This window comes from Sinocyclocheilus grahami, unplaced genomic scaffold, assembly GCF_001515645.1.
Source record: "Sinocyclocheilus grahami isolate Dianchi unplaced genomic scaffold, SAMN03320097.WGS_v1.1 scaffold34.1, whole genome shotgun sequence".
In the NCBI taxonomy this organism is placed as follows: Eukaryota; Metazoa; Chordata; class Actinopteri; order Cypriniformes; family Cyprinidae; genus Sinocyclocheilus; species Sinocyclocheilus grahami.
The window spans coordinates 2,356,418-2,383,906 of NW_015505213.1; the positions used below are offsets into that span (position 1 = coordinate 2,356,418).

At 37.7% G+C, this 27,489-nt stretch overlaps 1 protein-coding gene across 1 annotated transcript in view; it reads left to right on the forward strand.

Annotated features, from left to right (window-relative positions):
* LOC107581368 (potassium voltage-gated channel subfamily H member 7-like) overlaps window positions 1-27,489 on the forward strand; it is a 59,147-nt gene that overhangs the window by 14,699 nt on the left and 16,959 nt on the right. Inside the window, exons 3-7 of the mRNA XM_016266918.1 lie at window positions 12,481-12,636; window positions 16,165-16,620; window positions 19,393-19,413; window positions 19,996-20,019; window positions 20,274-20,488. Coding sequence (XP_016122404.1) covers window positions 12,481-12,636; window positions 16,165-16,620; window positions 19,393-19,413; window positions 19,996-20,019; window positions 20,274-20,488 — 872 coding nt within the window. The remainder of the gene's footprint in view (window positions 1-12,480; window positions 12,637-16,164; window positions 16,621-19,392; window positions 19,414-19,995; window positions 20,020-20,273; window positions 20,489-27,489) is intronic.

Sequence of the window (27,489 nt, forward strand, 5' to 3'; positions counted from 1 at the left end):
GCTAATGTAGCAGGGGACTGCTTACATCTTGTACAGGTGGGGTCAACCGAGGGATACATCTTTGCCAGTTTGGCCTTGGAAAGATGAAGTCTATGTACCACTTTAAATTGAATAAGGCTGTCTAGCACAAATAGACGATCCATGAATTCTATATATAGCCTCATTCCATTCCTCGTCCGTCAGGGAGATATTAAGGTCCAGTTGACAGAAGTCTCTTTGTACAGTTATAGAAGTGGATAATAATGATACAAGTTTTGTAAATAAGCCAGAACTGGTTCCTCTTTGTTCTGGGTCGTCAGGAAAAAGTTGATCAATACGGTTTTGTTCAGGAAGGGAAGGAAAAGAGGTGAAATCGCGCACCTGTAGATATCTGAAAAAGTGGGCTTTAGGTATTTTAAACTGAGATTCTAATTGGGCAAAAGACAAGAAGCAGCCATCAGCAAAAAGATCTTTAAATGTTAAGATACCTTTTTCTTGCCATAGCAAGAATGCCTGGTCATTCCATACCATTGGGTGCAACAATTGAGAGTATAGACCCATCGGCAAATAGCTGAAAATAGAAGAGCTGAAAGCGAGGAAGGAAGGCAGGCTGAGGATTCTATCTGGGCCCAATCCGGTACGTGATTTATATAATGTGAACCTTGCCAATAAGTCAGAGCTCTTATAACATCTGAGAGAGTGTTATATAGCGTGTGTGATTGGCTACAGGTGAGAGTGTAATCAGTGAAATGGAACATGGGAAATCTAGTCCAGGGTGAAATGTAACAGTCTGTGTAGTGGGAGAGTCAATGTAATGGAAGGGCGATCTCTGGTGGCAATCGAGGAAGGCCATGGACAGGATTTGTGACAGTTAGTGTGTGAGACCCAGTGTTTCTATATGACATGATAAAACTGTTAATCTGCACTTTATGTGGTAAATAAAATATTGATCGTCAGTAAATCTAGTATCTAGATAAATTCAGCTCTGTTATTTTTATACCAATTGGCAATTGCAGGCTTAATATGGCTTAACTCTTTAATAGTTTATACTCATTAATGCTGAGAGCTCAATGTGCCCTGTTAACCTCTCTCAATGTATCTTGCTAGTTTGACTGTGGTTTCTCCTGCTTTACACACTCAAGACAAGCATCAGATCACATTTCCTTTAAGACGTCATTGGGTCAACAGATTCATTCTTTATTTATGGAGGTCATGGTAATGGGTCGATTTTAAAGTACCTCTGTAAGTCCCCATTGCACAAACATGTGTATGTTTGTTTATGTGTGTGTATATTCACAACCATATACACAAAACGTATACCCTTAACTTCAAACTCTTTTTCAAACAGAACTAAAAATAATTGTCCTGTGTGTCCTATTGATCTTTTTAATTATTCAATAAAAATCTCTTTGCATGATTTAGAACACATCATGCAAAGAGATTTATGTCTAATTAAAAAGATCCCTTTTTGGACATTCATCAATAGAAAATCGGTTTATATATAGCCTAACTTTAATATTATAGTATTTAATAATAATATACTGTATACTAAAAATATATTATTTTTATAAAAAAATATATATAAATATACAAATTTGCTGGAGGTTTTTCATCTGCCCCACTAGACTACTTAATTCATTTAAAGCGGCACCACAGCAGCATGAAATTCAAGCGTTTAAAGCACTTATTCAGTTCCATAGGGCTAATCTCTTAAGCTTCTCTTGTCCTTTCAGTCTACACACACACACACACACACAAACAAGAATTTCCCCGATGGTTTCCTCAATTTGCCTCTCACCTAGGTTAATGCCAAACATAACCAACCAGGACTGTTTGAGATTAAAACTGACAGGTTGTTGCATTCCGCAAACATTTTCTACTGTAAAACGGATATTTATGCTCTGTCATGCAATAAATTCCATTCCACACAGAGCTAAGCCAATATCCAAAGAATCCAAATGGCATCATAAGCTCTTGAAGATACCATTCCAGGCTAGTTTTTTTTTTTAGATTTACTTCATTGTGTAGTATACCTTTTGTAGATATTTTTAGATGCCAAAAATTGCATACCTATTATGATAATGTTGCATAAAATGAGCTTGCAAAAACTTTGTGATTTTAGTCTTTATTATTTTATAGCACTTTTTTTCTGTCACTCTTAGATTTTATTATATAGAGATATGGGAACAAGACAGACAGTTTTCAGTTTTCTGAAGAGGAAGTGGATTCAAGATGTGGAGATGGAAAGTCTGTTATAGAGCGTGAAACATCTGTCCGTCATCAAGTTTCTGACATAGTAAAATCTAAAAACGAACTACAGGAGCTTAAAATGCTTTTCTTGCAGATTTTTCCTCGTGGCCTAGTGATTGTGCAGCATCTCTCTCCCTGTCTCAGGATGTATTGCATTATGTGGTAATATTGACAGTGATGTAGTGAAGGGTCATAGCCTGCTTACTCTGGGCATACCTGCCTCTCGTATTCCATTCGTCAACTGCAGAAAGAGAGGGATAGATAACATTAAATTCGTTAGTACACTTTATCTGTATCATTCATTTTAAAACTTTGCAGTCCTGGCTACTAATTAGTCTATACAGTGTTCCAGCTGTGCAAAAATACACAGAATACTGTGATATGAAATACATGTTCACCTAGATGCTACATTACTGCACAAAGCCCATACAGAGCACACTCTGTCATAGATTTTATCTAACAGAAAGATGGCAATTCATGAATTTGTAGATTAGAGTATGATTTGGGATAGATTTATTTTCTTTTTAATTCGTTGACCAGGCTGAACAATTGGCACCAAGGCAAACAAAGGTACCCACAACCCACTGAATGGACTTAAAAAGATCAATCTCATGAATTTCTGAAACAATATCAATATTCATTTTGTGATTCTGTACTCTTTTTCCTATTCTATTCCATTTTTTTACACTTCTTTTGAAAAATTTCTGCAGACCCTCCAGGACCCCCAAGTTTAAAAAACATTGCTTCACTAGACACATTATAGACTGATTTGCTGTCAATCATCATAAATCTTACAGTAGTTACTGTGATTTGCCTTTGCACAAAGGTAAAAAAAAAAACATGATATATAACCATGAAGCTGATGTTCTCTGAACTGTGTCATTGTAGCTGCCATAATGATATTATTTATCTGAACTCTTTTAAGTACTGATTGCTGTTGTTAGTTCCAGGTGTGTGTGAGTGTTTGTGCATTATAGATGTTCTGCAGGTGGTGATTGCAGAAGCTCTGTGGTGTGTGTGTGTATGTGTGTGCACAGCTGCTAATAATATCACAGATTGACAGAGAAACACTGGGCACACTAGACGAAAGCTCAGATTTATTTATAGATCACATGGCCAAATAAAGCAGACAAACAAACACTACTGCTTTCTTCTGTGTGTCTTTCTAATTGATATGTGATCGTTCAAACAAGTTCATTCTAAATTGAGCTGATTCTACAGGCTCACACACAACGGCTGCTCCTGCAGACTGGAATAATCGAACAGGGAATTCTTGTCACGGTAAACTCTGTACTGCTCTCTGATTGTTGTTGAGATAATTCTCAATAAACTGACAAGAGTAGCCGTCAAAGCAGATGAACTCATCGTCCTGAAAGAGTGATCACGCTGACAGTGATTTGCAGAGAGCTGAAGTTGCAGTTTCCATCGACATGAGTGACAGTGACCATTGGTGATGTGACACAGTTGAACAGAGATCAACTTTTCATGTATAGTGTAAAAGTAGGGATGTGCATTTCATAACTGATGCCGATGTGATACGCATCTTGATTCATAGCCAACGATACGATGCATTAAAGATACATATGAAGCAGCTACCTATGCGATTCAATATGATTCACCCCTATTACAATGCAGTGCGATCCAATTTCTATTAGATTCGATTCAACACAATGCAATATGATGCAATGGGAAAAATACGATCGCTTTTATTTCTTTGCTTCAGACAGACAGCAAATCTTAAATTAACTTAAGTGTCTTCTGACTTCTAACGCCTCGAGGCCTGTTACATAAAACATAAGCCAGGCTTATTTCAGTTAGTCTGACTCATTGTCAGATGGTTTGGTTCCATAAAGCAAATGGAACATAGATCAACCTCAGTCACTGTAGCAACATATGCTGGGAAACTAACCTGGTCCAGGGCAGGCTAACTGTCAGGCTAAGCTGAGCTCCTCTAACATTGACCAATAGGAATGGAATGATATTACTGCTGACTCTCTCACATTCTGTACTATTATAGCCATGCAGCCTTTCTCTCTGGTTTTATGACAGGCTGTACATTTACAGTAAAGTTAGCAGAACAGATAGCAGAACATTAGAACATTACAATCTAAAATAGCTATTTAAAGCATTAACATCACTAAATTAAAACTTAAAATCACTAAATTAAAAAGCGAAAATAAATAATAAAGAAAAACACATTGTCTCAAATGCAATAAACAGCACAAATATATTCAGTTTGCCATGGTGGATCGATCTGATGCATGATTGACATTAAAGGCTGCTTAAGAATAAGCTTCCACAAATTAGTGTGATTGTGTGAACTTAATTTGTCGTTTATGGATCCGCTTTAGCCCCGATTGATTTGTGATATTATTTCAAGTCAGTTTTTGGACTTTAATATATGGCATATGTTAGAAATTATGCATCGCGATACAAATGCCAACTTTTTACAGTTGATTCATCCCATCGTTAACTTATGCCGATGCACCGAGAAAATCTGTGAATTTTCCCATCCCTAGTGTATACGTATAAAATAGGACTTGGAAGTCTTTTTCAAATCAAAATTAGTCAATGAAAGGAGGTGCTGACTAAGCATGTCAAAACAAATTATATTATATTAATTATATTATATTATATTACATTATATTATATTATATTATATAAAAATATGACAGTGTATTAGCCGTTTTCTATTAATTTTATATGACATATGCAAACCTAAAACCCTTTTACCAATATTCGGGACCACTGAATACAGTTTAGAATGCTAATTTGTTATTTACTAGCAAAAACATTAAATAAATTGTCATCAAGGTTCAAAGCCTAACTATAATATATTATTAACTGGGATTGTTGTAGAATAATTAAAGTAAAATAATTAACAACAATCATTTTTTGTGATTCCACAATTTTTTGCATTTTAATTTAGTTAAATAGTTTTAATATATTAATATTAACATTAAATTATATTAATATATAATAATAATAATAATATATTAATTGAAAAAAAATCAATTGTGGTCCCCTTGGAATTTATTTAATGCCCTATTTTTAAAAATCTGTAGTTACTCTAGAACTGTCACGCCCCTGTACTCATTGTGTTGTGTTTTTCCTCCACATGTGTTCCGTGTCCCCGTTAATTAGTTATTCCATGCACCTGTGTTTCCCCAATTATCCTGTGTTTAATAGCCATAGTCCATTCAGTTCATTTTTGTCGAAGATTGAACGTCTACCCATGTGTTTCCTATGCTCTTGTCTGCCCTGTGTATTCCCTTGGATGTTTGGATTAAACCTATTATTTTCGTGTACTCCTGGTCTCCTCGTTCCTCGCTCCTTGCCATAGGCAAAGTGTGACAAGAACACAGGATGTGCTTGTATTGTTTGTAAAAAAAAAAAAAAAGAAGAAAAGAGGGAAATACAAGGAAAGTGTCAGTAACTGTCAAGTTTAATACTCTATTAGGAATCTGGGGCCGGATTCACGAAAGATTCTTAAGAAGAAATAACTTAACTGCCATTTTCTTCTTATTTTTTAACTTAAGAAAAAAGTTAAGAATATTTTGTATTCCCAAAAATTCTTAAGAATATTCTTATCTTTTTTCTTAAGATTGTTTTTAAGACAAAACTTAAGAAGAATTCAAATTCTTGAAAAGAATCTTCTTAAAAATCATCGTAAATAACTTCTTAAATTTAGGACAGCCCCAGACTTGTCTTAAATCCCAAACAGTAAGAATTATTTAATGAATTTATTGTTTTTTTTCAAATAAATTGTTATATTTAAGCATTACAACAACACTAGCTACATATAATACATAGTAGGACTATTAATAGGGATGTGCTCGAGTTTTGTGAAGTGACAGCGATGACTGATAATGTAAACAATGATTGGTCATGATTAGCCTGTGTGATGCTACTTTTTGCTGACTTCAAAACTCAGTAGCAACTCTAAAATGAGTCAGATAGGGAGCTTTAATTGAACGCTTTTAATTTTAGCTTATAAATACGACAATTTTTGGCAGTATTCAGCGCACATGAATGTGCAGGGCGTGTTTGCTGTAGCAGCGCGGACACATATACCGGAAGCGTTCACTCAGATGAGAGCACAAAAATTAATGAAACATATCGCTGCAGCTTGAGACAGGCTATGTTAAAAGTAACTGTTCAAAAACACGCCGCATTAAAAACGTGAAGCTGAGTGCCAGTCAAACTCGTGACGAAAATAATGTGCATGCTTATTAAGATTATTAGGGTAATCTGCAGGAAGCGCAAAAAGACAATAAATTGTGAGTTTATCAGTGCGTCATGTATTCACTCAGATAACGACTGTTATTTTCTTCTTAAGAAAAAACTTAAGATGTTCTTAAGAATATATTTGAGAACTTAAGAATTTTTCAAGAATTGAACTTAAGAACATTCTTACGAACTTCGTGGAATTTATCTTAAGAAATTTCTTAACTTATTTCTTAAGAAGATTTTCGTGAATCCGGCCCCTGGACCCGAATTCACAAAACATTTTATCTTACCACTGAGAGTTCTCCTAAATAGCAGTAAAAGTTTTTAGCTAAGAGTTTTCTCTTAAAACCTATTCACAAAACTTTTACTAAGGAATAGATAGAAGTCTTAAGCTAAGAGTAAGGGCGGGGTTGACCTCGTTGCTATGGATGATGTCAGCATACTTACTAACTATGCACACAGTGATTGGCTGATAGGGGAGGGGTCTCTGTCAGAGATTTATTCATAGAAATATTGTAGAGTGTAATATTATGTTGCCATATTCAAATAAAATTGTAATCGCCACATTCAAATAAAAATTTTTAAATGCAGGCTAAGTGTCACTAAATAAACAAGTATATATTCAGCTAATTGTCAGCCTCTTATATGTATGCTTCTCGTAAACAATTAGTCAATATGCGTATAAACAGCCTTTTAATTAACAGAGTAGAATAATTATGGCTGAAAGCAGTGTTGGGGAGTAACTTGTTACATGTAAGGCGTTATGTAATTTGATTACAAAATAAATGTAACTCTAATCAGTTACAGTTACTAAGAAAAAATGTGTAATTAAATTACAGTTACTTTGGAAAATGTTAACGATTACAAAGGGGATTACATTTGAGTATTTACACACATCCACATACAGATTTAATTGATTTCTTTCCCAAATTGCACTGACTACTCTGAGACATACAGCCCTATAATTTATGCAATGCGGAAAACACAGACTGGTTCGTAGAATCCAGTCATAAAAACGGAATTCCTATAGCCTAACACGGATGGAATATGCCACATTTTGGACGAATAAATCAAAAGTAGGTCAGTACACTTGAATCAAAACGCGATATGGACTATGTGAATATTAAGCCACAAAAAGACAATATATGAATCCTGCACGTTCTGTGAGTCTGTGGAAATCAGGTGCGGACTTGCCATCGGGAGAACCGGGATAATTCCTGGTGGCCTGGCAGCCGATTTCCCCCTGCTATTTTAATATTATTATTGTATAATTGCCTGCCGAATGTACTAAAGCGATTATTTCCGAATTCGCCATTCGATAGTTAAATCTCTAATAAATCATGAATCAGTTAGTCGTGACTGGCAATGCTTCGGCTCGCGCGCTCTCCGCGCCTCTGCCAAATAGTTAGGATCAGAGTAATCAATGCGAGAGACAGGTGGACAAGAGAAGCAAAACTGCTGTTCAGGGTTTCAAGTGCAGGCCAGTTTCATCTGTAAATATGCTATTGTAGTTTCGTGTTCAGTATTAGGTTTTTTCTATACAGATATTGTAGTGATGTACTAATTTTGACATGTAGGCAATTTAGAAAGTATTGTTAAATCTTGAGTATTAAAGTCATGTGAGAGATAGATATCAGGGCAAAATAAAGAGACTGAAAAGAAAAATGGAAGTGAAGGTGCAGTTCAGGAGATCACTTTTAATTATTTTGCATGTCCCCAACCTAAGGATTTAAACTTTTTTTTATGTGAGGTCCATACAAAAAATAGGGTTGTCTATGTTTCAGATTTTGTTGTGGGTGTATGAGTGTGAGATTTCCCGGCCTGAAATTGTTTTCCCAGTCCGCCCCTCATGGCAGGGGCATAGCAGCCACGGGGGATGGGGGGGACGTGTCCCCCGCACTTTTAGTAAAAGGTTATTCTGTCCCCCGCACTTTGTTTTTACCCACCGTCGATATTTCGATATGTTTTTACCCACTGTCGATATTTCGATATGTCTGCCGTGTTCTCTGATTTGTTTATTTAGATTTGAGTGAACTAACATTCAGCCAGTCACAAGGCGCATCATCTCTTGGGCGTGTCTGTCATGAGCTTCAAATCTCCTGATGCTCTCGCGATTTCACTTTGCTCTTTGGGCGGTTTGGGGGTAAAATGCACCCCAGAAAAAAGCAGATGATTACGTCCTTTTTCAAACAAGTATGTAAGTATGTGTTATGTCACGATGACACAAATCACGCGATCGAATTGCTACGTTATGATTTGATCTAACCGGGCATCTACACCGGATGCGAGGGATGCGACAAAAGAACCCGTTAAGAACGAGGCATGTGACCTCGCACTGGATCCAGTGTGTGTTATATCCTCTCCTACTTGTAAGTCGCTTTGGATAAAAGTGTCTGCTAAATGAGTAAATGTAAATATGGACAGCATAACTGATTATTGGGTTCTTTTGTCGCGTCGCACCACTCGCGTCCGGAGTAGAATTATCCTTTCCCAATAAAGCAAAGTTGTTTTGCACCAAATACTTATGATATCTCATCATACTTTATCATATTTTAGTAGGCTACTTTAATTCATTACCGCTATGTTCTTAACTTTAACTAGTCTGTCACTGACAGAGAGAGAGGGGAGGACAGTTGCTCGACCTCTCCAGAATCTATACAGGTGAGAACTTGGAAGAAGATAATTATTTTAAGGCAGTGTTTTTTTTTTTACTGGGACTACTTGCCAATGTTTTAAGGAATTAAACATTAATATATATTTTTATTTTATGTTAAAATTGTTAAATAAAATTCGTTGTATAGGTAAAGGCAGTGTGTTCCAATAGTTTTTAAAGACACTTTTTTTGTCCAACTGTTAAGAATTAGGATAAAAGTTATCGTTTAATTGTAGTGTAACTGAAATATTGTGCATAAAATATCTTTATTTAATAAAAATAAAGTATAGATGTCCACAGTGGTCTCAAAGTCCCAAGTCCTGCAGTTATTTTTGAATTAGGGTTAGAGTTAGTGTTTTTGAGTCTGATATCACAATAAAATAGGTCCTTGTAAGCTGTCTTGCTTCCTGTAAGCTATCATGGCATGTTCTCAAAATTGCCATTAGGGTGCTCTAAAACACGCCAATTAGTATTCTATATAGAATTTATTATGTACATAATTTGTTTGGCCATTGAGGGTCACATCACCTGACAGCTGTCCCCCCCACTTTTAAAATGGCTGCTACGCCCCTGCCTCATGGAAATTAATGGCGCAGACATGCGGTTTCATTTACTACACATAGGCCTACTGAAGCTCGCAGTGTTCTCAGCCTCTGTATATGAGATATTATGTATATTGAGCCTCTCAATATATGAGTACATGAACACATAAACATAATCTCTAGAACTGCTCTGAGTCACTTCATGAGCACTTTACTTATTTTGAGAAAACTACCGTCATATCATAAACAAAGAGACACCAATGTTTCAAAAAGACATCATTGTTTCAGGAGTTTAGTACACAGAATAGGACACGTGCTTATTAGAAAACCGTATTTGAGTTGATGTACAGTGGGGAAAAAAATTTTTTTTTCTCATTTTGTCTCTCATAGTTGAGGTATACCTATGATGAAAATTACAGGCCTCTCATCTTTTTAAGTGGGAGAACTTGCACAATTGGTGGCTGACTAAATACTTTTTTTCCCCACTGTATATGCTTTTATTATTTATTATAAATTATTATTTTTTAATTACCGGTAACAATTTTTTTTCCAAACCATTGTTAGATGCAGTGTTTCCTATAGTTATGCAAAGATTTGGTTTCAAAAGCAGTATCAGTATTTCAACTATTTCTTATGATTTTAAATCTGCATTGAACTTCAGATCAATCTCAAAGTAAAAGGCGGTACTAAAGTCTGATTTTGTGGTGGATGTGTTCAAATTTTATTTATATTTTGAAAGTCTGACAGTGTTGAGCACTACTGTAAGGTTAACCCTGCATGGTGTAAATGTTTGAAAATGATTAACAGTTGCAAATAAACATTCATTAGAAATTTAGAAAAGTAATCAAAAATGAATCAAAAGTAATCAGTTACATTACTTTTATAAAGTAATTGAAAAAGTTACACTACTGTTACATTTTAAATAGGGTAACTTGTAATCTGTAACCTATTACATTCCAAAGTAACCTTCCCAACACTGGCTGATTGTAAGACATGCAAACATAAAAGAAAACCAAGCTGGACACGAGAACAGCTATCTATTAAGGATATAATAAAAAATTTGGAGTTGGGATAACCTCCAAACCAAAGCCGATACCTTTTTAAAAGCTCATTATCGTCAAATGTTTATATTCCGAGGCAGATTGCTGGCAACAGCCATTTTAGGATAGTTCAGATTTGGTAACTTAGTAACTTAGGAGTCCTCTTCACTACTACATTTCACATATTTAGGAGCTAGTTTTAGCTCTAAAACGCATTGTAGACAACTTTTAGAACAAAAATATAGGAGTCCTAAATTTAGGACTGACACGTCCATTATTTTTAAGATTTTCTCCTAAATCGGCGAGTTATGAGCTACTTTTAGCCTTAAGATGTTTTGTGAATACGGGCCCAGATTTCCATGTTTGGATGAACTGCCTCTTTTAATGCTTTAGATGCTCTTTTTTAAGATTTTCTCCTAAATCGGCGAGTTATCAGCTACTTTTAGCCTTAAGATGTTTTTAATTTTTTTTACGTAGGAGTCTTAGCTTAAAAGTGATTCAGGACCAATCTGAGAGCAACTCTGAGTGAGGAAAAGACAAAAACTTTTATCTTAGTGAGGAGGCGGGCTGACCCCGTTGCTAGCTATGACACAGTCTTTTGAAGACTGTGATTGGTTGGTTGTCCAAGAAGGAAATAAAAGAGTGTGTTTAAGTGTAGGGTCTATTATAAGCCTTAATTTAGAAATTACAGGCGTAATTTTTCCTGTTTTACTGTGCTATCTCTCTTTCTCTCACACAAACACACACACACACACACATTATATATGTATATATATTCTTTATTTTTTATTTACCATGCTGTCATACTTAACACATTTTATAGGAAATGAACAGTGACAAAATAAGTTCTGAAAGTGCTGTAATTGTTTGTGTTATCACTTTGCTTATAGAAGGTTGACAAACCCAAATCATCACTGCTGTATAATTGCATTTTTCCAATTGCTAAATATGTTAATGTAGTTAATGTAGTGATTTACTTCTATTTCTCCACTGCTAAAGAAACTCTTAAGCCTCTTAAATGTCCTCGTCCGTACTCCTAACAATTATGGACCTTAAGACCTCCTTTAAGGGTTAAGATGCTTTCTGAATTACTGTTTTTTTTACTAGGATCTTTTCTTTAATTTTAAGAGGAAACACCCACATTTCTAAGAATTTTCTTAGAATTTTGTTACTAGAAGCAACTCTTAGCATTAGCTTAGATTTTTCATGAATACGGGCCCTGGAGTTTATGCAGAAGCAGTGACAGTGTTTATAATCTTGTTTGGTAACTCCAGTGCCAGTGACACATTACTGTAAGTCAGTTGCTCATATGAATGCACTGGAAAAATTTAATGATTATGAATGATAATAGTTATGACAATGATGAGGATAATTGTGTCTTTAAAGATGGAGGCCAATGGTTAATTAGCATGTCTGATAACTCTTGTGCCCCAATAATGATCAACTCAAATTTCTATAAAATGTGAAGACAAATCAGAACCACGTCTCCATTGTGCTTTTTCTCAAGGGTCGTCTTGCCCTATAGTTACCATGGCGACCCTCATCTTTGCCTGTCAGAAATTAATCCTGAACCTGTCAAACTGAATGAGCGTCAACATCTACACCCAAAACTGCATGTTTGTTTATGTAGTAAAATAGCAAATGTAACCTGCGCTCCACAACCTCTGTGTATTTATCAGTACACTTAATTAAGCTAATTAATATGAAGAATCCTAATGAATTCAATGGTTAGATTTGTTTTGCTATCTAAACCAAAAGATAATGAATAAATTGTTTTTGTCAACAGGATCAGACTTCTTGTGTGTGACACACATCATTCCAGTGAAGAATGAAGAGGGTGTTGTCATGCTGTTCATCTTGAGCTTCGATTATGTGCTGAAAGAGGGCAGCATGGATTCATTAGATCGACTCAACCACACCTCGCCAGCCAGACAAGAACAAAGTGAGGCTCTTCCTTTACTATTTTCTTTCTTTCAATCATTCCCTCTCTTTTTTTAATTTCCATCAATGCGATACATTCCCAGCATCTGCTTTAATTGCTTACTATTTGTCTGCCAGATGAGAGAGAAGGAAGAGAAAATTTCAAAATGGTGACTGAGAAGGAATAAATGGAGAGGTGTGCAGGAAGAAATATGGAGAAGGCAGAGGAATATAGAGAAAGCTTTTATTTGCTCCAGTTGCTCTGGCTCACCAGCACACACTGTCAAGACCAAACCCAGTCAGCCAGAAAGAAAATGAAGTGGGGGGAAATAATTTATGTGACACAGTGTTACAATTATTTGGATCCCTGAGGCCAGGTGCTGAACGGCGCTTCATTTATAGGATCTCGTTCAGGAAAACGGCACCCATTAAACCATCCAAATACAAACAGTGTGTGTGTGTGTGTGTGTGTGTGTGTGTGTGTGTGTGTGTGTGTGTGTGTGTGTGTGTGTGCGCACATGCTATAATTATGACAAATGTTCATAGAGACCTGTAAGCAATAAAACTGCTGCATTGCATTTTCTGCAAAATATGCTACTGCATCAGTTTACACACATGAACACGCACACATACACACACCCTGCCTGATGTCCTCCTCTAACGCTGTATTGGAAAGTCACATCTGAACTATAAATCCAATTAATATCCAATGCTAAAACCGTCTCTGTGGTATCATAGCAACAGGGAATGTTTTGAAAAGGACATCTGCTTGTGTTCATACTGTATGTGTGCAAGTTAGAGGCACTGTTTAGTCAGGGCTGCTATAAACCGATGATTTGCTATGGCAGTGCAGTCAGTGTTATGCTGAGACATACAACATGATGCTTTAAAAAAAAACGTCCAGCTGGGATGGATATAGCTTTCCTAGATCTCGCTTCCTCTGAGAGCAAGGCTGAGGGCTAAGTAGATAGGAAGTGCATTGAACCAGTAAAGAAGAGACAAACTAGCTAGTAAAATTTACAAGCTTTTCCATCCTGACTCTGTCAATGATTTATTAGGCTTTACTCTGATCAAAAATTGAAGGACGTCCCCTTCCAAAAAGCTTCTTTTGTGGGGTGCATTAGGTTGTTTTGATGAAGGAGTGATATAAATAGCCCAGTTTGGAGAGACTTTTAATTAATGCTGGCGTGGTACTGAAACCCCAGGGAAGAGACAGACAGAGAGAAAGAGAGAAATCACACTGCAGAGATAAAAAAAAAAGATTCTAAATTTAAAATCAAAAACAGATAACTGATGTACAAGATCTGAATATGTAATAATGGTTTTAAGATTCTGATGTCAGCCAGATTAATAAATTTAAACAGCAGGTGCATACTATTCACTAAATAAGAAACTTTTGCATTGAGGTAATGTCGAAAGTAAAATACATGCTATTATTCCTAACAGCAAAAGAGCAAATGACAACTCTGTCACTCTACACATCCTGGAATACCCAAGTCAAAAATGTGTTAGAAATACTTTTATCGAGGTCCTTTAAACATTTCAGGCTGATTGCAGCTATTTGTGTTGCACATCAAGTGTGAAGTGTGTCAGGTTAACAAAAATGTTATGCAAAGAGGCTGTTGTTGAAGTAGAGAGCAGGAAAAAACTGAAGAAAAAAAAACGATTGCAGCCAAAAGCAAATCTGCAGCTTGCAAATGAGTGGAGTATAGCATGCATCTCATTTCACATATGCGGCTGCTTGAAATGTTATGTCAACAACACAAATACAATAGAAACAGATGTCATGAGGTTTCCTAGGACACCATAATGTTTTTGTAGGGCATCAAGAGTTCATGGAGCTCTCCTACACTCAGTGTTGTGGATTGCCTAATAATATATTTGATTAAGTTGATCTCACTGGTCCATAAATAATTTAGCTGTATTTTCTCTGTGGTTGATATGAAGCTCTGGTAATGAAATCCATGTAAAGTCATGCGGCTGTCTTACCCTCCAGAGGAGAAGGATACAGAGAGAAAGCTCATTTGATCCATGTCTCCTCTCGTCTTCTCACTGAATTTCATTGATGCTGATGTCCCAGTTTTCCCTCCATCAGAGACATTTCTGCTTGTTTGACATTCAGGAAGTTCTTGTTAAAGATTCACAGTGTGGGTAGGACATTGTGGCTGCAGAGACCCCATCAGTGTAACCTTGTTTGACGGCTACTGTAATGCTGCGATTTGCACCGTACATTAACTCCTTTACAAACTATCCTTGGTTATTCTGGTGTTATAAATAATCATGTCTATTCTACTTTCTATGTCTATTCTAAAGATCTATTCTAAAGATCAGGAAAAATCCCTCACATACACCCGCCCATAGACCCTCAGCTCAAAGAAATCCAGACTGTGTCTACCTCATCTAATTGTGATCAAAATGCATCTTAATACCAGGTGTCAACAGGGCCAAAGAGACTTTTGTTGTTGTTGTTGTGTTCTACAACCTTTATAGATCCAGTGGCCCCTATATAAAAATATTGATTTTCTTTGTAACACTTCATAACATCGTCCATAAAAAAGAACATTATCTAACATTATTACATACATAATACAGTGATTATAAAACAGGTAAATAGCTAGAAAGTTTGAAATTACATGAAAGTGAGAAATCTTCTTCCTGGAGCCCCTGGAGTACCTTCAGGGATCATGTTTTCACTATTTATGGTGCTTTTTTGGATAAGACAGAAGCTGATTCTGAACCAGTCAGCAAGAGAAGCTGCTCACACAAAATAAGCACTAAATGGGGAGAGGACAGAATTGGGAAAGGATTTGAACTCTCCCGAAGTCCAGTGGCACTATATATTCCGGCATATATTTTTCCATTAGGCTAGTGGCTCCATTTCATACTCTTATTGACTTACAGGCTACACAGACAGAGCTACTGTATCTAAAAGCTCTTTATGAATTTGTTTATTGCGCACTAAAAAATCTAGACATCGCATTGGTTATTTTAGTATCATGAAAAACTAAATGGTTTTTTGAATTGACATTAAATTATATGACATTAATTATTACAGGACATAAATTAAAATGACTGCTCTCACAAAAAATCTCATTATAATCACTGAAGCTGTCCACACTTCAAAATGAATCTCTTACTTACATTGTATCTGCTCTTTGTTGTTCATGAGTAAATTCGCAAGAGTGCAGAATTCACAAAAAAACTATCAACGTTGACTAATCTTAAGGCTCTGATTGGCAGTTGCATTCATATGCTTAACAGAAACGTGTGCTTGGTGCTGCAAAAATATGCATTAAAAAATAATTTGATGCAATATGAGCAGATCTAAATCTAATGCTGCAGTCGACTGTCATTATTACAGTAATAATTAGTTTAATTATCCCCCATTATCTTGAATTTGGCAGACATTTTTGTTCATTTTGGTGGCATTTTTAGCCTGGTAATTTCCAGGGAAGACATGTTTGACTAACTTTACCATTTTATACAGTAATAAAATAATGCCTCTTTCTTGTTACCTTCTTTGAACCCTAATGTGTCCCTTTTTTTGTAGAAAAAGGACGTTTCTTCCGTTTTCGTCTGCCTGCACCACTGAGCATGCTGGGAGTGAGTAAGCAATCCCTCCCTCAGGAAGACCCAGATGAGGTGACCATCCATTCGGCTGATCAGAATGAGAAACGCTCTTCCTGCTCGTCATCTGTCTCTCTTTCCCTTTCTCCACGTGAGCTCCATCCACCCACCGGTGAGAGCTGTAGCCCCTCCTACGGAAATGACACCTGGGCTCTGATTGGCCAGAATTATCTGGGGTCATGCTCACCTATCTCAGGGCCACAGGATCACTCATCTCCAAGGGGCCCCTGGGAGAGGGTGGAGCCCCAGGAGCCTTTGCCGACTGCATCCAGGAGAGCATCACGGGCCAGTATGTGCACGTTTAGGAGAGTATCATCTACACAAGATTTAGAAGGACTCAGCACGCAGAGGACGTACCGTGATCGCCATGCTAGCGAAGGTATACAAATACATCTAAATACACAAGCATAAGCTTTTAAGAAGAATTATGTGACTGCTATTGGTTGTGTCGAAAGGAATAGTCTACCCCAAAATGAAAATTTGCTTTACTCACCCTCAGGCCATCCAAGATGTAGATGAGTTTGTTTAATTCACCTGAACAGAATTAGGGAAATTTAGCATTACATAACTTTCTCACCGATGGATCCGCTGCAGTGAATGGGTGCCATCAGAGTCCAAACAGCTGATAAAAACCATCACAGTAATCCACAAGTAAATAAATGAATCTATCATTTTAACTTTAAACCGTCCCTTCTGGTCATAATCCATAATAATGTTTCCTCCAGTGAAAAAGTTCATCACCTGTTGTCTTCTCACATCAAAATCAAAATGTTTTGGACAGGTTTTTCACTTGTAAATGGTGCATGATCTATGCATATTTCTCTCCTGATTCAGACAAAATTACTTTTTTACTGGAGAAATCAATATTATGGATATAGGTATTGTATTGTAGCTGGAAGCAAATTAAAAACATCTTAATGATATGAAGGATCTAAGGAGCATCAAATGCAAACTGTGTGTGTTGCTTCAAGAGAGCAACCATACATTTGTGTTGTGTATTACTATCTTTTGGTCATTTATATTATGAGTATTTTTTATATTATTTTTCCAGTGTTTAGTCTTAGGATGTGTGGTTTAAAGGGCTATTTGTCTTCATGAGTTAGAGATAAGAGAATATCTCCATTTCAAGGTTTTTAACGTAACAGGAAGTTGTTGGGAAGCAGCACTTTTCCATTACTATTGCTTGTGGTATAATAACACTTGTTGGATTTGTGCTGGTCAGACGAAGTCAGAGCATTGAAACAAGCACAACTATTCAATAAACTAAAAAATGTTTATCATCATTACTTCATCTCCTGCTTCTGTTCTTCTCTGGCTTTACTCAGTCAACTTCTTAGCTGATAGAGGACCATTAATACAGTTTGGGTACCAGACAAAACACTGGTTTGGGGTACCAGACAAGACTTGCTGTTAACAGGTTTTAGCTATTAAACTTAGCTGACTAGTTGTTCTGTTACCAGACAAAACTGATATTTTCTGACAGGATCTGGCGTCTTGCTCTGGATCTGATATTTCTGGCATGGAGGCATGATCTTACAGATAATTTTTTTTATTACAAACTCACAGCTTTTTGAGTCAAAATAAGTTAATTGATGGACTAAAGTGTGGATTATTGTGATGTTTTTATCAGCTGTTTGAACTCATTCATTGCAGAAGAGACATTTTTGAGCAAGCGATTTAATGCTACATTTCTCCAATCTGTTCCAAAGAAGAAACAAACTCATCTACATATTGGATGGCCTGAGGATGAAATACATTTTTTACCAGATTTTCACTTTTGTGTGAACTATTTCTTCAAAGTGACTTAATTTGGTAGAATGTATTGCTTTACTTATATCATTATAATATGGTTATTCATTTCTATTAATTTAGAAGTTTTATAATATTGAATGAGGCACTGCATATGAATAGGGTAGGCTATTTCCTAGTGTAAAAATAGTACTTAAGTATGGGTGCAAGGTCAAAACTTTTACATAGTTAAGTCAAGGTATCTAGCCAAAAATATGCATGAGTGAATATAAGTTTTCTATATTTAACTGTGCTTAAATATTTAAAAGTAAAAAGTAATCTTTTTTCTTAGCCCTTGAAACTGACTGATGAAGTCAAAAGACAGGGCAGATTTTCTCATTAAAATGAGTAATTTTCTCAATGCCATGATTTTGTAAGGCTCTAGGACACAGCAGAAGTTAAACTGCGACCTGTATCCTGAAATGTGTTACCTGAAATTGCTAAGCATTAAATTCAACTGCAGTTGGTTTTATAGTTGTTTGGCACTTGGATATAGTTGTTAATGGACCGACCATGTTTGCATTCCAGTCACATTCTTCTTCAGCAATAGCTATAACATAATTAAAAAATGTTGTTGTGAATATAGAGAGATGTCTTTACAAGGACGAATGACTATAGGTTTTACCAATGTCATATTCAATTTTAATTTTTATTGGCCATGTTAAATAAAAGTGCAATGAAATCCACAGGAACGGGATGTGACTTGTTAGTTTAGTAAGACGGGCAAAGATATATATTTGTAGTATAGATTATAGATTCCCATTATGATAAGCAATAAAATAGAGTAAATAGCTTGTACATGAAGTAAATTGTATGGTAAGAAATGTATTGTTCATTGTGACTTTTAATATGCAAAGGGTCAGCTTGTTAAATATGCACACATTTGCATATCATATCAAAAGTAACGTAGAGTTCAAGGAAACTTTCACAACATTTTGATTTAATGTGTTCAGCATCTCAAGGTTGTTTATTGACCAAGTGATTTATTATACTTGGAAGAAGATATCTAACAAACCATCTCACAGTTTACAGCATTATTAAGCACAAGTAAATTTTTTATGATCTATATCTAATATAAAATATCACCTAATATAAATCCACCCAAAATCATTATTTATGCCTATACTTCCTCCCCACCTAAATGCTTTATTGTCTTTATAAACGGTCTTTTCTTCTGAGTAACTTCTGAATAACTTTTAGGTTCTGCTAATCTTGTGGGGATTTTTTTTTATTCACACATACTGTACCCTCTCACAGTTTAAAAACCTAAAAGATCTCACCTATCAGTATTGATGCTTTTGACTGCCGTTCACTGTCTTTCTCTTCTTTCACTCTGTCCATCCGTGATCTATTGCTTTCTCAGATAATGGGCGTAGTATTAAAGGTAACAGAGCTGTTACTCAGCACATGCTTGCCTGCCTGCCTGCCTGCCTGTGTAAAGCATGCTCAGGCTTACACTGAATGCTCCCGAAACACACCAAATTGACAATCACAAAATCTTGAAAAATAAGTGTGAATGTGCCAGAGGGACAGAGGAGAGATTTGCATGTGTAATGCCTTACATGGCGTGAAAGTGCATGGGACAGAAACCACTTGCTGTATTGTTTGAGCCGATATTTAAGAACTAAGTTTGAGCTTTTGCAGCTTTTTCTATCTTTCTTTACTTCCTCACCCTTTTCTTCATCTAAATCTCTCTTTCTGAATCTACATGGGTTTTCAGCCCCTCAGGTTAAAGTTAATGTATTCCACAGGAGAATGAATTGTTTAGATTCTTGTAGCGTTCTTGTCATAAATCTTTTCAATATACAAGACTGTGTGGATCATTTCAGTTCAGTGACCTGTGTATGACAGTAAAGTTCTTGAGATGATACCTGATTCTCTTGACCTTTGACCTCTTAACTTTGCAAAAGTGAAATCATTCTTTGCTCCCCTTCCCCCTCTCTTTCGCTCTCTTCTCATTGGCTAGTGTCGCGCTCTTGGATGGCTGGGGGTATGGCTAGAGCTTCACTTTGATTTTAACCGTTGTCATGTCTCTGTCATCTGTGCGTCTACTGTCTTTGTATCTTGTGTTTGCAGTTGACTCAAATGTTGTTGATGGTGGTGGTGCTGGTTTTATTGTTGTTCTGGAAATGCAGATTCTTAAAATGATCAGTGTTTAAAGTGACTCCTGCTAGAATGCTATTTTTTTAATAGCGAGAGAGAGAGTTGTATCTTGCTCATAATTTGTGTGTGTATTTGCTTTAGGACCATTTAATCAGATCAAGTCCAGCATTTTGGGTTCCACGTCTGACTCAAACCTCACTAAGTACAGCACCATCAACAAGATCCCTCTCATCACTCTCAACTTCTCAGAGACCAACAATGACAAGCGGGCATCATCTCCGCATTCCTCAGATAAAACCATCATTGCACCAAAGGTCAAAGATCGAGCACACAACGTCACAGAGAAGGTCACACAGGTGAGAGATGGACATTACATCATGGAAACATTAATTTACTACTCTACGGTAAATGCAGCAACCAAAAAGTGGAGCCTACAAAAGTGGTCTCACAAAACACAGTTAATTACTACGAAATATTACATTACTGTCACTCTTATGGGAAAGTCAGACATATTAAGGGTTATCTTAATAATTATGCACCACTAATGACTAGACAGCCCACGTTACACCTCTCTTCATTTCTCTTCATTGGCTACTGGTCAGTGCTCGCATCAAGTTCAAGACATTGGTGCTTGAGTAGAAAAAGCTACATGCTCCGCATCCTCTCACCTCCAATCCCTCTTAACCAATTTACATCAACTCCAGAAGTCTGAGGTCAGTGCGTGAGTGTCGTGTCGTGGTACCATGACAGAGAGGCACAAAATCATGCCTCCAAACATTCACATCCACGGTTGCTCTCTGGAGGAATGATTTTACGAACCTGATATTCAAGAAACCGCTAAAAACGTATCTCTTCCATGAGCACTTAACAGCATCTTGCTGACTCTTAAAAAAAAAAAAATCTTCTGCGTTTTCAGCATTTGATAAAGCCTCAATGTTTGAGACTTTATATGTTTATGGTTCATTCTATTGCCTCCTTAAAATGCATCGCTTTGTTGTTTTCCTCATTTGTAAGTACACTACCATCTAACAGTTTGTGGTCAGTAATATTTTTTAATATAGTATATACAGTATAGTAATATTGAGATTTGTCATTTGCTGCACAACGAGCAGGACCGATAAACGAATAAGAGGTATATTCTACATATATGTATTTTAACCTCATGTCTGGAATAAGTAGTAGGAACTAATCATGAAACATGAAGTAATAAAACTAGCTATGTACATGCACACATGCACCAATAATGACTAAACACATACATGCAAAATATTGGCTCAGTTTATTTTTCTCTCCCTCCTCTTGTCTATTTCTGTCAGTGGTGCTGTTTTTGTTTGTTTGCCACATTATTGACTTGTTGCCTGTAGCTATCCAGATGGCCAGTAACACACACAGATGGCTTGTTTCATCTTTTCCATTCTTTGTGTCATGCAGGTTGAAGAGTTGAACTCTAATTAAACTGGGTCTTGGCATCTAATCTTGAAATGTAACCTCCCACGCACCCGCAACCTTTATGCCGAATGTGATTTCACTCTTTCTGATTGACCCGTTTTTTAAATATATCTCTTTTTATAATGTATCTCTTTAAACTCTTCTTAATAATAAAGAAATCCTCACGTTATTAAACTCAGAAAAGTTAATGAGCTCAGAGAAGTCACTTATATTCATGTGCAACCATGTGTTTTTAACACTTCCATATTAGATTAAAAATAACCAAGCTATCCACAATTATAGTTTAAAGATAAACATAACTTGTGCACACACTGTAAAGTTGAATCTGAAGTAAGCCAACAAAGGTCACTAAAAGCAAGAGTTTGATTACCGCACTGCATTAGACTGTGAGGAACTAAATCACAATTCTTTGCCCGCTTTGATGTCAGCAATGATGAGACTGACAGCCTGTCACCTTCTGTGAGTACAGCTGAGGTCAGAAAAGTGCTCCGTAGTGTCAATCCTAGAAAGTTGCCTAGTCCAGACGGCATTCCAGGAAGGGCACTCAGAGATTGTGCAGATCAGTTGGCAGAGGTTTTCTGTAACATCTTCAACCTCTCCTTGTCAACATGCACTGTCCCCAACTGCCTCAAGTCTGCCACCAATGTGCCCTTCCCCAAGAAAACAGCAATCAGCAGTGTTAATGATTACGGACCTGTGGCTCTCACTTCCACTGTGATTAAGTGTTTTGAGAGGCTGGTACTCAGACACATTAAATCATCACTTCCTTCCACCCTGGATCAACATCAGTTTGCATACAGAGCTAACAGGTCAACTGACGATGCCATCAACACAGCTCTCTACACCACGCTGAATCATTTGGAGCACCAGGGAACATTTGTAAGGATGCTGTTTGTGGGCTTTAGTTCCGCATTTAACACTATAATTCCCAGCAGAATGGTCACCAAACTGCTTAACCTGGGTGTCAGTGATTACATATGTTTCTGGGTAAAGGATTTTCTAACAAACCGCGCACAGACTGTCAGGCTGGGGGGCCTTCACTCAACCACTCTGACTCTCAGCACTGGAGCTCCACGAGGCTATGTGCTGAGTCCTCTGTTGTACTCACTATAGACCCACAACTGCTCACCAACCCACAGCACAAACACAATCATTACATTTGCAGATGACACCACTGTGGTGGGGTTAATATCAAATGGTGACGAGTCTGCCTACAGGGAGGAGGTGGCTGAACTCTCAGAATGGTGCATCGATAACAACCTGGCACTCAACACCTCCAAAACAAAGGAGCTCATAATCAATTTCCAGAAAAAGAAAGAGAAACCAACCCATCTATACATTAGAAGAGAAATGGTGGAGAGGGTGACCACCTTTACATTTCTTGGCACACATATACCAGGACCTCACATGGACTGTTAACACAACATCCCTGGTCAAGAAGGCACTGCAACGGCTGTACTTTCTGTGAATGCTGAGGAAAACTAACCTGTCTCAGCAGCTGCTTGTGTCCTTTTACCACTGTTCAGTAGAAAGCATACTTTCCCATGGCATTCTGGTGTGGTATGCTGGCTGCACTATGGCTGAGAAAAAAGCTTTGCATAGAGTCATCAACTCCGCACAGAAAATCTCTGGTGCACAGCTGCCTTCACTTGCTGTCATCTACAGCACCAGATACATACAATGGGCCAGAAGTATAATAAAGGACTCTTTCCACCCCGGCAACCACCTCTTCACTCTGTTGCCCTCTGGAAGACGCTACAGATCCCTCAAGACACGCACCTCCAGACTCCGGAACAGTTTTTATCCACGTGCTATCTTAGAACTGAACTCCAATTAATAGAAGACATATCACTCAATCACAAGCTTCAAAGGTTGTGGTATACTAAGGACTGTACACTTGCCACTCATACAGCTACTGGTATAGCTGTGCAACACACTGTTCTCATATGTATATATTTATTCCTTAATTCTCTTGTGTTCAGTAATATTTCATTCACTACTGTACATATTTGCTACATTTGCACTATACCGATTTTGCACATTTGGTATATATAATTGTTTACATTTGCACTGCTTACTTTTTCTGTATCGTTTACATTTTGTTAAATGTACATTTTTGTATGTGTGTGTGTACTTTCAATGTGAGAGCAAAAAAATGTTGTTGTACAGCTGTACAATGACAAAAAAGCTATTCTGTTCTATTATATTATATTATTGATCAATAATTAAACCCCAAACATTTATTTATTCACTGCATAGATTACGTCGTTTGGCAGGATACAACTTGTCAAGTGACACACAGACAAGCTCACAAATACAGATATGGTAATTAGGAGAACACATGCTTTACAGCCAGCTCCAATTATTCTACTAATTATGATGACCTCAGTCAAAACAGCATTTGTAACCTGCTGCATCATTTTGAGATATTGTGACCCAATTTGAGTTTTATGCACTGGATGAAAAAGTCACTTTCTAATGATACAATATAAATAAGTTTCTACTCAAAACTGTTGTTGAGAAGCAATAATGTAAATGTAATATATATAATATAAAATAATGTCTAAAATTGAGAAAATAGATTCTAAAAATTAAAAACAATTTTCAGACAAATTTAGGATTTTATTTAAACTTACATGAAATAACTCACACAATAACACAAAAAAAGGTTTGTTTTTGGGGTAAGTACAATTTTTTTAAAGATATCAATACTGTACTTTTGTTCAGCAAGGATGCATTGAGTTTATCAAAAGACTGAGACAGACTTTAAAATTGTTACAAAAAACAACCTCTCTCTTCCACTTCACTTTTTGTCAGATCTCTATACCCTATTTAATTGAAGGCAAAAATAAATCTTTAAAAAATTCTTACTTCAAATAATTGCTTTTCTTTTGAACTTTCTATTCATCAAAGCATCATGAAAAACTGTATTCAACTGCACAACTGTTACGGGGCGAACGAGACGTGAGACGTGCGGATCCATGTGCAAAGCTTTTATTTAAAGGCGTGGTCTTAAAAACAGGCAAGGTTCTGATAATGGCAAACAGGTATATTGAGGGCAAGACAAAAGAGTAATCCAAACCGGGCGTGAGTCAGTCGACAGCAAACGTTATCCAACAAGGCGAGACTAGAGAAATAAACCAGGTACAAAGCAAAGGTCCAGGCAGGGGCAAACAGTATCCGAACAGGGCAAGACGAGGGAGGTAATCCAAAGTACACAGGCAATGATCAGAAGACGAGGAAACCGGCAGGGCAAGACTAAGACTAAACTATGAAAACTAGAAGCAGGCCCCGTAACGTAGCTATCACAACTAGCAATATGCGCATACAATACTCGGCAGTGAATGGTTGTTTGAGTGAGTGTTATATAGTGAATGTGTGATTGGTTACAGCTGTGTGCAATCAGTGCTGTGTGCAATCAGTGCAATGGATGATGGGATACGTAGTCCGGGATGACATGCAACAGTTTGTGTAGTGCGAGAGTCAATGTAATGGAAGGGTGACCTCTGGTGGTGATTGAACGGAAGTCCATGGACAGGATTTGTGACAACAACGGTTTTCAACTGTGATGATAATAAGAAATGTTTCTTTGTTGGCACCGATAGCCTCTTGGGCAGCAGGCCGACATGTAGCATCATTGCTATTCGGGCATCCCAAGTATAACTATACTGTCCTATCGAAATAAAGGCATAAAAAGCCAAAAATAAATCTTAAAAAAAGAAAAGTTTCTTTAGTTGCAAATCTGCATATTAGATTTCTAAAGGATCATATCACACTGAAGACTGGAATAATGATGCTGAAAATTCAGCCTTGCCATCGCAGGAATAAATTGTTTTAAAATACCTTAAAACAGTTATCAAATAAATAAAATAAATGTGGCATACAGAGCATAAGAGACTCTTTTCAGAAATATTTTAAAAGTTTGCATAAATGAAACATTTCCTCATTCTAACTCTCTGCAGTCCTTCTCGTGGTTTTCATCAAATTACATTGACTATGAAGAGTATAACATTTGACCTCTTAGTGGTTGCAGCCCATGGGGCACCCAGCAGATACCTACATTATTCACCCTGTTTGTGTAGTTGTGTATGTGTGTGAGAAGTGAGAGACACCCTCCATGACACACAAATACGCACACAGACTAGCTGAAGGCTTGGCAATTACTGTCACTGAAAGCAAGAGGAAATTGTCTCTCATCCTCTCTGTACCAGTGGAGGAATGGAGAGGAGGGCTGTATGAGAATTGCCTCTGTGACATTGGGACCATCCTAGTGTGTCCCACAAGCATGCTGTCATACATTGCTATACAGATCAAAACAGCTGTTGACTCATTTGTAATAATGGGCATCCAGGGTGTTTCTGTATGCTTTTTCTGTATGCTGTATCATGTAGTACATTTTATATATGATGTTGTGTATTCATTTGCTAACTGAACACCCAGACTGGTTCTGTCCATTCAGACTGGTTCCCTGATGGGAAGGACATAACAGTCTTTCTGTATGTAATTTTTTTCGCTGGCTGGATGGTGTGCTGTGGTCCATGATTAACTCATGGCAGCCACGACCGTGACCCGTCACCATGTGGCCTTCTCTCGCTTTTCACATTACCATCTGAGAGCTGGATCATGAAATTTGTGTCATAAGCATGATGTATTGCTCCCTCTCTTCAGTTTCCCAAAATATCTATAAAGTAGACATACAATGTGATGCTCTATTAAAATGAAGGAGCTCAATGACTAAGTACTAAATAGACATACTCTAGCATTCACATTTCAAAGCATCCTGGCCAATTAGAACAGAACATGATATTTGCATCACAACCGTGATTGTTAACAACAGTGTGAACTATACTGGTACAGAACAGTTTGCTAATTTACTTCTTTAAGTCTTAAAGGTACAGTAGCAAAAACAGTGTGTTCAGTTCTAAGTGTCAGAGAGGGTTGAAAATGGTTATGTAAATCTAAATTCAAAATTAGGATGGAAATCAACAATGTCAGTAATCAAATATGCAAATTTGTAACATTGTCCTTTGCTTAAATCAGTTCCCTTTCAGTCAGTCACGTTCGACGTTAAGTCAGTCGTGACTGACGAATTGGAATCTCACCCGAGAGCCCAATCACCTTCGAGTGTTAACTTAACAAGCCAATGACAGTTGGCGTGCGTGTTTCGCCATCAAACGCACATCAGCTTTTCGCTTCGGAGCCGAGCCTTCTACAGGACGAATCTCCGCGAGTGTTTGGAAAAAAGCTGGCGTTGGTGTTACAGCGTGTCTGTATGAAATCTCGCAAAGCGCCGCCGCCTGGAGGGGTAGTCCACGCCTTCTGTCCAGGGCCTGTAAGTTCTCGTCCGCTCTGACGGCTAAGGCTTACAGTGCTGCTGGACAGGCCGCTTCCGCCCTGCACGCCATGGCCCTCCTGCAAGTCCACCAGGCCAAGGCGTTGAAGCAGTTGCACGAGGGAGGTGCTGACCCAGGTGTGCTGCAGGAACTACGACGGGCCTCGCGCTTAGGGCGACGAAAGTCACAGCGCAGGCCCTGGGTCAGACGATGTCCACATTGGTGGTCCAGGAGCGCCACTTATGGCTGACCTTGGCGGATATGAGGGAGGCTGACAAGCATCGCTTCCTGGACTCCCCGATCTCCCAGGCCAGCCTATTTGGTGAAGCGGTGGAGGGCTTTGCCCAACAGTTCTCCGCCACGCAGAAGCAGGCGGAGGCGTAGCGGCCGCAGCGTGGAGCTGGCCGCAGGAAACCGGCGCAGCCCGCCTCCGCCCCTGCCAAGCCCGTGAAGCGCCAGGGCAGGCGGCGTCCCTGAGACGGGCTACCCGGAGTTCTTGGATCCTGCTCTTCAGGAGATGATGACCGCATCACTCCTTCCCCCGGAGGAGGGCCGGGTGGAGAATCTTTTGTTCC